At 42.6% G+C, this 11,528-nt stretch overlaps 1 protein-coding gene across 1 annotated transcript in view; it reads left to right on the top strand.

Annotated features, from left to right (window-relative positions):
• The window catches only part of LOC106599097 (adhesion G protein-coupled receptor L3), a 300,554-nt gene extending 290,261 nt beyond the window's left edge, over positions 1 to 10,293 (top strand). Inside the window, 6 exon segments of the mRNA XM_045712874.1 lie at positions 3,057 to 3,239; positions 3,411 to 3,504; positions 5,870 to 5,911; positions 7,021 to 7,038; positions 7,213 to 7,805; positions 7,808 to 10,293. Of these exon segments, the coding sequence (XP_045568830.1) occupies positions 3,057 to 3,239; positions 3,411 to 3,504; positions 5,870 to 5,911; positions 7,021 to 7,038; positions 7,213 to 7,805; positions 7,808 to 8,245 (1,368 nt within the window). The 3' untranslated portion in view covers positions 8,246 to 10,293.
• Positions 10,294 to 11,528: the final 1,235 nt, after the last annotated feature.

Genomic DNA, 11,528 nt, shown 5'->3' with positions numbered 1-11,528 from the left:
ACAGAACAGATGATGTGAGATTAATCAACTTGTTAATAGTCTGTCTGTCTGTCTGTCTGTCTGTCTGTCTGTCTGTCTGTCTGTCTGTCTGTCTGTCTGTCTGTCTGTCTGTCTGTCTGTCTGTCTGTCTGTCTGTCTGTCTGTCTGTCTGTCTGTCTGTCTGTCTGTCTGTCTGTCTGTCTGTCTGTCTGTCTGTCTGTCTGTCTGTCTGTGTGTGTGTGTGTGTGTCTGTGTCTCTGTGTGTGTGTGTGTCTGTGTGTGTGTGTGTGTGTGTCTGTGTCTCTGTGTGTGTCTGTGTGTGTGTCTGTGTCTCTGTGTGTGTGTATGTGTGTGTCGGGTCATGAGATCAGGTATCTAGGGGAAGAATCATACAACGTTGAGGTTTTCCTTGGCAAGCCCTCTCAACCTCCCTAGAGACTCTGGGCAATGTTCACACACACACACACACACACACACACACACAGCTGTGAAAACAGAGCATCTCCAGTCCAAGTCCATCTTTAAAAACGTGTTCTTTCTCTATTTACATTAGCTTGATTAGGATCTACATCTAGATACATGTTAAATTACATTAGAATGACATTATAATACTCCTGTGTGGGTTACTCATCTAGATACATGTTAAATTACATTAGAATCACGTTATAATACTCCTGTGTGGGTTACTCATCTAGATACATGTTAAATTACATTAGAATGACATTATAATACTCCTGTATGGGTTACTCATCTAGATACATGTTAAATTACATTAGAATGACATTATAATACTCCTGTGTGGGTTACTCATCTAGATACATGTTAAATTACATTAGAATGACGTTATAATACTCCTGTGTGGGTTACTCATCTAGATACATGTTAAATTACATTAGAATGACGTTATAATACTCCTGTGTGGGTTACTCATCTAGATACATGTTAAATTACATTAGAATGACGTTATAATACTCCTGTATGGGTTACTCATCTAGATACATGTTAAATTACATTAGAATGACATTATAATACTCCTGTACGGGTTACTCATCTAGATACATGTTAAATTACATTAGAATGACGTTATAATACTCCTGTACGGGTTACTCATCTAGATACATGTTAAATTACATTAGAATGACGTTATAATACTCCTGTACGGGTTACTCATCTAGATACATGTTAAATTACATTACAATGACGTTATAATACTCCTGTACGGGTTACTCATCTAGATACATGTTAAATTACATTAGAATGACGTTATAATACTCCTGTACGGGTTACTCATCTAGATACATGTTAAATTACATTAGAATGACGTTATAATACTCCTGTACGGGTGACTCATCTAGATACATGTTAAATTACATTAGAATGACGTTATAATACTCCTGTGTGGGTTACTCATCTAGATACATGTTAAATTACATTAGAATGACGTTATAATACTCCTGTGTGGGTTACTCATCTAGATACATGTTAAATTACATTAGAATGACGTTATAATACTCCTGTGTGGGTTACTCATCTAGATACATGTTAAATTACATTAGAATGACGTTATAATACTCCTGTACGGGTTACTCATCTAGATACATGTTAAATTACATTAGAATGACGTTATAATACTCCTGTGTGGGTTACTCATCTAGATACATGTTAAATTACATTAGAATGACGTTATAATACTCCTGTGTGGGTTACTCATCTAGATACATGTTAAATTACATTAGAATGACGTTATAATACTCCTGTACGGGTTACTCATCTAGATACATGTTAAATTACATTAGAATGACGTTATAATACTCCTGTACGGGTTACTCATCTAGATACATGTTAAATTACATTAGAATGACGTTATAATACTCCTGTACGGGTTACTCATCTAGATACATGTTAAATTACATTACAATGACGTTATAATACTCCTGTACGGGTTACTCATCTAGATACATGTTAAATTACATTACAATGACGTTATAATACTCCTGTACGGGTTACTCATCTAGATACATGTTAAATTACATTAGAATGACATTATAATACTCCTGTACGGGTGACTCATCTAGATACATGTTAAATTACATTAGAATGACGTTATAATACTCCTGTGTGGGTTACTCATCTAGATACATGTTAAATTACATTAGAATGACGTTATAATACTCCTGTGTGGGTTACTCATCTAGATACATGTTAAATTACATTAGAATGACGTTATAATACTCCTGTGTGGGTGACTCATCTAGATACATGTTAAATTACATTAGAATGACGTTATAATACTCCTGTGTGGGTTACTCATCTAGATACATGTTAAATTACATTAGAATGACGTTATAATACTCCTGTGTGGGTTACTCATCTAGATACATGTTAAATTACATTAGAATGACGTTATAATACTCCTGTGTGGGTTACTCATCTAGATACATGTTAAATTACATTAGAATGACGTTATAATACTCCTGTATGGGTTACTCATCTAGATACATGTTAAATTACATTAGAATGACGTTGTAATATGAGCAGGTGTCCCCATACTTTTGGTAGTGTAGTGTAGTATGGTAGTTAGACACACACACCTGTATCCTTCCTAACACCTGTATGGGAGTCTGTCTTACATATCGGTATCCTTCCTGACATACCTTTATCCTTCCAAACATACCTGTATCCTTCCTAACCCACCTGTATCCTTCCTAACATACCTGTATCCTTCCTAACCCACCTGTATCCTTCCTAACATACCTTTATCCTTCCTAACCCACCTGTATCCTTCCTAACATACCTGTATCCTTCCTAACACACCTGTATCCTTCCTAACACAACTGTATCCTTCCTAACACACCTGTATCCTTCCTAACACACCTGTATCCTTCCTAACATACCTGAATCCTTCCAAACACACCTGTATCCTTCCTGTATCCTTCCTAACACACCTGTATCCTTCCTAACACACATGTATCCTTCCTAACATACCTGAATCCTTCCAAACATACCTGTATCTTTAGTAACACACCTGTATCCTTCCATAACACAGCTGTATGTGTGTCCCTGTCTTCCATCTCCAGGTGCGTAAGGAGTATGGGAAGTGTTTGCGTACCCACTGCTGCAGTGGTAAGAGTGTAGAGACCTCCATCTCGTCCTCTGGAAAGAACCACACCACGTCTCGAACGCCAGGACGATACTCCACGGGGTCACAGGTCATCTTGCCTGCCTGTACACCTGGACGGTACTCTACAGAAGACTCCCAGGTGAGACCAGGTCCAGCATGCCTGTAGGACTAACCTACAGTACAATCAGATTCAGCTTTAACTTCTGATTCTAGAAGTATTGGAAAGTCACCTTTTATCCCTGTCTCTCTCTCCTTCCCTCTCCTCCCCTCTTCCCTCCCTCCCTCCCTCCCCCATTCATCCCCCCATCAGAGTCGTATCAGGAGGATGTGGAATGATACAGTGAGGAAACAGGAGTCATCCTTTATGACAGGAGACATCAACAGTTCAGCCACACTCAACAGAGGTAACCATGGATACTACTACCTATTCAGTATAACACTGTTATTTATAATGCGCTGACAGAGTAAAGACACGTTTATATTACTCCACCTAATGCTATCGTTATCCCACTGCTGATGTCACTTCCTCTATGAAGGACAGAAGAGAGGAAGTCTTTGGCGTGGCCCACTACACTAAGACTTGCCCACTACACTAAGACTTGCCCACTACACTAAGACTTGCCCACTACACTAAGACTGGCCCACTACACCCTATAACTGGGGTAGATGGCTAGTTATTCCAGTTATCTATTTCATGTGGCTGTATAATGGAGCACCAGTGCTACCTATTGAAACAGACTCTTCATCTTATTCCTCCTAGTCTGACCAGTCTGACCTGTGTGACCAGTCTGACCAGTCTGACCAGTCTAACCAGTCTGACCAGTCTGACCAGTCTAACCAGTCTGACCAGTCTGACCAGTCTAACCAGTCTGACCAGTCTAACCAGTCTGACCAGTCTGACCTGTCTAACTAGTCTAACCAGTCTAACCAGTCTGACCAGTCTAACCAGTCTGACCAGTCTGACCAGTCTAACCAGTCTGACCAGTCTAACCAGTCTGACCAGTCTGACCTGTCTAACTAGTCTAACCAGTCTAACCAGTCTGACCAGTCTAACCAGTCTGACCAGTCTGACCAGTCTAACCAGTCTGACCAGTCTGACCAGTCTAACCAGTCTGACCAGTCTGACCAGTCTGACCAGTCTGACCAGTGGTCTTTCTATATTTGTTTTATATCTATATCTGTGTTTTTACATGTACATTGATTGATTGATTGATTGATTGATTGATTGATTGATTGATTGATCTTATGCTACAACAAAATATAAATAACATATATTTTCCTCAACTAATCCAATCGGTTACGCTGCAGACACACCGACAGCGTCATTCCATTTTGGTACAGCAGAATTACATTCATTTCCAATGTAACGCTGCGTTTGCCTTGCAGTGCGTTCGGCGGGTTGTATACCTTGGATTTATCCAACGTAGTGCGTCAAACTGTATGCGTTGATGTCTTGACAGAAACGGTAGCAGAAGGTGAACGTTGAACTGTTGTTACATACATATCCAGATGATGCTGTGTACTAGTTTGAGCAATGAAGCTGCCGGTGTGTTTCGAAGCGTTAGTTAGATTTGCACCCGTTACTGAAATGGTTGTTCCGGGTTTAAATGGCTTTACAATCTCCTCACAATGTTTCTAACCCTGACAGTCATTATGAATGCAGGATATTGGGATATTTCCTAACCCTGGCTGGATTCCAATAGGAATTACAAATCACCTTGTGAGCCAGCATAATGTGACATGCAGGCAGGGTTGCAAATTTTCCGGTAACTTTCCCACATTTCACAGGTTTTCCAGAAATCCTGGTTGGAAAATTCCTAGAAACGGGAGGGAATAAGCAGGAAATCCTTGGGAAATGTACTATAATTTTGCAATCCTACTTGCGGACCTGATGTGGCCTGTAAACCATGAGTTTGAGACCACTGTATTATGGTGGAGCTAGGCCTCAAAACAAGGTCTTATGAGATACATTATGTAATGTAACGGCATCTCAGTGCTAGAGGCGTCACTACCGTACCTGGTTCGAATCCAGGCTGTATCACATCCGGCCGTGATTGGCAGTCCCATAGGGCGGCGCACAATTGGCCCAGCACCGTCCGGGCTTGGCCGGGGCAGGCCATCATTGTAAATAAGAATTTGTTCTTAACCAACTTGCCTAGTTAAATAAAGGTTAAATAAAATAAAATAAAATGTAAGAGTTTATGACAATACCTAGGATCTAACTTGGTGAAGGTCACAGGACTGAAAATGAACAAATGCAACAACCATGTCTCTGACTAACAAATACAGTCATGGGTGGTAACTCTACAATTCACTAGAGAAAGGCTGCAGGAATGACTGTCAAGCTTATTTCTGGGGCTTTCACTTGAACTGTGTTTGCCTGATTGATTTACATGTCTTCTCTGTCTCTTCCTTTCATGCTCTCTCACACCCACTCTATCACTACACTCCTCTCTTTCTCTCTCTCTCTCTCGCTCTTCCTCTCTCTCTCTTCATATACCTCTTCACCTCTCTCTCGCGCTCTCTCTCTCTCTTTCCCTCTCTCTCTTCATATGCCTCTACACCTCTCTCTCTCTCTCTCTCTCTCTCTCTCTCTCTCTGTCTCTCTCTCTCTCTCTCTCTCTCTCTCTCTCTCTCTCTCTCTCTCTCTCTCTCTCTTGCCTCCACTAGGAGCGATGGCTAATCATCTGTTAACTAATACTCTCCTTCATCCCCATGGTTCTAACCATCCTTATAACTCTCTGCTGGGGGATGCCAACCACCAAACAGTCTGTAACAACCCCAACGTGGCTGGCATGTACAACACACAAGGTGTGACACACACATTCCTCTGTATGACCTATGAACCCTATTTACCCTTCATTTTAGTTATCCTCCAAGTTCATTTTTAATGGAACGTAATGATTGAACGCTTGAAATGATTGTTCTTTTTGTGAGAAGTTTGATAACTTTTCATATTCCTGCACTTGATTGTTTTGAGTTATTTTTTCAGTTAAAACGTAAACACACTGGACTTGCAAAGTATCACGTTCTTATTGGCCCCTGGACTGTGCCAGTGTATTTCACTTTTGACTTCAAAGTTATTGACTTGTTTTTTAGTTTTTTTTTTACATAATTGAATTTGATGGGTCCTTGATTCTAAAATGGCCGCCACTGCTCATGATTCTGTCTGCATGCCTGTGAAAATGACTCCCAGATGAGACAACCAATCATGTTGTGAGACATCACCATAGCGTCCCATTGGTCAGGTCTCAAAACACATACGTTTTAACATAGTTATTTAGTTCACCTTTTAGATTTATGACCTTAACGTGTAAGTTATCAGTCTCAGATTCAACATCAACACTAACAAATCATCTGGGATCTATGAGTGCTTGTGCTGTTTGGTGGGATTCTCTGTCTGTTTTATGAGCTATGAATGCTTTATGAGTGCTTTATGAATGCTCTATGAGTGCTCTATGAATGCTCTATGAGTGCTCTATGAATGCTCTGAGTGATCTATGAATGCTCAATGAATGCTCTATGAGTGCTCTATGAATGCTCTATGAGTGCTCTATGAGTGCTCTATGAATGCTTTGTGTGTTGTTGTGTTGTTGTGCTATGCTTTCGTCTGGTAAAGGTTTTTGCGCTTGCTGTATTGCATCATCTGTTTTCAGTGTTTATATGGGTTCTGTTCATTGTGTTGTTAGTATGTGACGTTGTTGTACTGTGGGAAAAGTTGGATTGATTCTCAAGACAGACAATGCGAACCGTTCAGTTTGTAACCATACACAGTAGACTTGGTGGTGAAGACGAGGCCTGCTACTAAACACAATACCATCCATTGTGTGTTTACTCTTTTCCATTGTATCTATCTGTGTCTCTTAGGTCTTTACTCACTGTTTGTGTTTCTCTCTGTTCTCTCTCACGCTGTCCCATAGCCCCCTACAGAGACACAAGTAATCACCTTTACTAATCAAACATCTAATATCAACCTACCACTGTGGATGTCAAATACGCTTACAAATACCTAGCTATTTACTATACTGAACAATAGACAATTTCAACTATTTACCGTTTTTTTACGTCTTTTTTTTCCTTCTACTAATTGTGTTTGTTTACCGTTTCCACAGAGGGAATCCTGAACAACGCGCGAGACTCCAGCGTCATGGATACGCTCCCTCTCAACGGTAACCACGGCAACAACTACAGCGTGGCGAGCGGCGACTACCTTAGCGACAGCGTTCAGATTCTAGAACGCGGCGGCGTCAGCGGTTACAGTACCTACGGCAACCACAAGGAGACAACATTAGAAAAGCAGATCCTGAAAGAGTTAACTTCCAACTACACCCCTTCGTATTTGAACAACCACCAACGGTCGGCGACCACTGAACGCAACCACAACCTGATGAATAAGATGGTCAACATCGGTAATGGCACCGGTAACCTGGGCGGCCTGGTCGGTAACAGCAGTAACGGAATCGGAATTGGTGGCGTAGTCGGCGGCGGGAGTAACCATGACTACGACTTGAGTAACGACGGTGTCGACGTTAGTCACATGGTGCTGGATAACCCCAACGCTGCCTTCCCATTGGATGAGAATTTGGGATTGGAGATTATAAGGGAGGAGTCAAACGCCCCACTCCTCCCACCCCGCCCCCTGCCTCCCCCAGACAGCCTCCCCCACCCTCACCCTCCTCCCCCGCCCCCCCATAACTTCTCCCGCCCCGGCGCATCCCCCAGGAGACCAGCGAGAGCTTCTTCCCCCTCCTGACCAATGAGCAGACAGACGAGACGCCGCAATCACCCAATCACAGAAACTCTCTGTACACCTCCATGCCCGTGTTAACAGATTTACCGGATGGCCACGGTAGTCACGGGCAGATGAACGGTTTAGCGGACGGTGAGATGGACGACAGCGGGGAGATTCAGGCCGGTAACAGCAGCACTGGGAGCGGACCGGGGCCAGAGGCGGATGATGTTTATTATAAGAGCATGCCAAACCTGGGGTCCAGGAACCACCTCCACCAGCTCCACCATTACTACCAGATGGGGCGGGGGGGCAGCGACGGCTACATGGTGCCTGTCAACAAGGAGGATTCTGATTCGTCGCCCGAGGAGCCCCTGACCCCCGTTGACCCCTCCCACCTGGTCACGAGCCTATAGACCAATGAGAAGACTCTAAACCCCTTATTTTCCGGGCCCCACCTTCTTTTTTAGTCCCAACTCCCAGAATAGTTATATGTTGATGATTGATTGACAGTTGGCGCTGACCAATGAAGGCCTGGTTGAACGGACTCACTTCCTGATTCTTTCCTGTGGTTAGTGGCAATAGGGATGATACTGAGCTATCATTGGCCGGAAGGGAGATGAGAGAGGAGAATTCGATTGGATAGAGATGGATTGTATTTAGACCAGAATGAACTAAACTGGGTGGCTCGAAACTAAGACCGTTTTTTGTGAATATTCTTCAGGAATGGAAATATGAACTAGTACCTGAAGGAGGGGGGAATGGAGGGAAGGATCTGTCAGTTCACCTGTCTTGATAGATTCCCCTGGATCGTAGCCCAGATAAATCCTACCATGGACCTGTAGCAGATCCTAACTTAGTCTTTTTCACTGTCAAAAACATCAGGCTACTCTTCCAAGCCCTGGACACTGGTCAAAATAATCTAGCCAATCACCAGGCTTCTCCTTGTTCTTCTACTACCTGACCTGCCAATCAGTAGAGTATGTATGATAAACCCCGCCCCCTCACATTACTATTTTATTAGACGTTATTCTAAACACTGTAACCATGGCTACAGATGACAGGGTAGTTAGAGGAAGTCTTCCTCCTGTCTGATGAACTGAACTGAAACGGATGGTGAAAACCTTTTTTTACTGGACTGTCATGTTACATTCCTGTTCCTGCAAGGTGTACAGACTCAACTGAACTTTACCGTTGGATGTTGGAGTGGTTCCCTAAGTATGAACTAGACAAAGATGAAGGATTCAAATGGACTGAAACAGACGCATTTCTGACCCCCGGGGGGAACGTTTTATTTCTGCTCGTTTTTTATTTTCTTCTGTAACCATGGCTACAGATGACAGGGTAGTGAGAGGATTTCTATGTGTTGTACAGAATATAGATAGTGTTGCGTTATGTCTGACTGGATAGCTTCATGTTTCTGCTTTTATTTGAACCTCTGGGACTGTAATAGTGAAGACGTGTTGTCCTGTCCTGCTGGTGTAACACCTGTTCAACCACACCAGTTACAGGTTCACACTGCTTCTTACCAACAAAATATACACACACACACACACACACACACACACACCACTTCATCCTGGGTCGTTTTCTATCTCGAAGCATCTCCATCACTTCTATTTTGAGAAACCAATCGTATCTATATATTTTTTATGTCTGTGTAGATTTGCGAACCAACGGGGGACAAAGTGATATATGGCAAAGGCATGTGGGGGACTTCAGACGGTTACTATGGAAACCAGAGATTCTGTATAGATGGAACACACACACACACACACACACACTCTCCATAGCTCCTGTTGACGCAAACCAAACAACACAGAGGAAGCCTGTATATTGAGTTGAAACGTAATGGGGGAAGTTCACCCTCAGATAGCGTGGGATATGGGTTGAACTTTTGACATGAAAACATCTGAGAAAACATCTGGGGGAAAAACATGTGAGAAGCGTTGGCTTTGGGTTGAGCCATCTCGTCTAAAGGGAAATGCCACTATTCCTATATAAGGTGGGTCCCTGTCTGTGAGAGGACATGATTCTATAGTGGAGATGAAACTACACTGTCCCAATGTGGAGACCAAAATAATGTTTCACTTATTTAAGAGGCGAGCTTTCTGAAGTGTAGCTTGAACATGTATATCCCACAGACTGTACCCCCGATGACAAGAGAGCCAGAGAGATATGGTTTATTTATCTGTTTACGGGTTTATAAAGGCCGCGTACCAAATGGCAACCTATTCCCTTTATAGTGCACATCATTTATTAGGGCACTAATCAAAAGTAGGTCACTATGAAGGGAATAGACTGCCGATTGGAACGTATCCAGAGAGAAACAAAAAAACTCTGAAAGAAGAAGTTGTGATTTCAGGGCAGAGAGAGAGAGAGAGAGAGAGAGAGAGAGAGAGAGAGAGAGAGAGAGAGAGAGAGAGAGAGAGAGAGAGAGAGAGAGAGAGAGAGAGAGAGAGAGAGAGAGAGAGAGAGAGAGAGAGAGAGAGAGAGAGAGAGAGAGAGAGAGAGAGAGAGAGAGAGGGAGAGAGAGAGAGAGAGAGAGAGAGAGAGAGAGGGAGAGAGAGAGAGAGAGAGAGAGAGAGAGAGAGAGAGAGAGAGAGAGAGAGAGAGAGAGACAGAGAGAGAGAGAGAGGACAGAGAGAGAGAGAGAGAGAGAGAGAGAGAGAGAGAGAGAGAGAGAGAGACAGAGAGAGAGAGAGAGAGAGAGAGAGAGAGAGAGAGAGGAGAGAGAGAGAGAGAGAGAGAGAGAGAGAGAGAGAGAGAGAGAGAGAGAGAGAGAGAGAGAGAGAGAGAGACAGGGAGAGAGAGAGAGAGAGAGACAGGGAGAGAGAGAGAGAGAGAGAGAGAGAGAGAGAGAGAGAGAGAGAGAGAGAGAGAGAGAGAGAGAGAGAGAGAGAGAGAGAGAGAGAGAGAGAGAGAGAGAGAGACAGAGAGAGAGACAGGGAGAGACAGGGAGAAAGAGAAAAGAGAGAGAGACAGAGAGAGATAGAGAGAGAGAGAGAGAGAGAGAGGGAGAGAGAGAGAGAGAGAGAGAATAATTAAATCAGCACTGGTAGTTTTTAAATTATTGCGATCATTATAACTATTATTACAATTTATTATTGACGATTATTTATTCAGTTTGTATGGGTGCCATGTTGAATGATCTCATTAAACTAATATTCGTTGTAACAGTGAAAGTTGTTTGCCAACAAATAAATGACTGAATTAAGATTTATTACATAGATTTCTGTTTTTTGTTTGTTTGTTTCTGTGAGTTTTAGTCAGATGGCAACCCTGTCTCTTACTGGGACCCATAGTGCACTGGGAAGAAGTATCATGCTATTTTAAGGAATATGGTACGCTTTGGGACACACATTTATAAACTGTTAATGTAGCTGAAAGGCAAACTATGTTGCAGACAACAAACACAGAAAACATTTTTGTGGGCTTGTCATTCCACCACTGTGCCAGTCTTTTATGCCACAAAGTGCTCGTGTTATACACCAGCGCCCAATGCAAGCTTGAAAATCACATTACAAAGCATAGCCAGCAGGTTGGTATGCCACAGAATTGTTATCCAGGTTTATTCTCTGACTCAAAGTGTCCCCTTTCAGTACGTCCCCTTTCAGTATGTCTCCTACTTCAGTGTCCCCTTTCAGTATGTCTCCTACTTCAGTACATCCCCTTTCAGTATGTCTCCTACTTCAGTGT

The sequence above is a fragment of the Salmo salar genome, unplaced genomic scaffold, assembly GCF_905237065.1.
Source record: "Salmo salar unplaced genomic scaffold, Ssal_v3.1, whole genome shotgun sequence".
NCBI classification, from domain to species: Eukaryota; Metazoa; Chordata; class Actinopteri; order Salmoniformes; family Salmonidae; genus Salmo; species Salmo salar.
The sequence above is the reverse complement of the archived record's forward strand: the minus strand, read 5'-3'. Positions and strand labels throughout refer to the sequence as shown.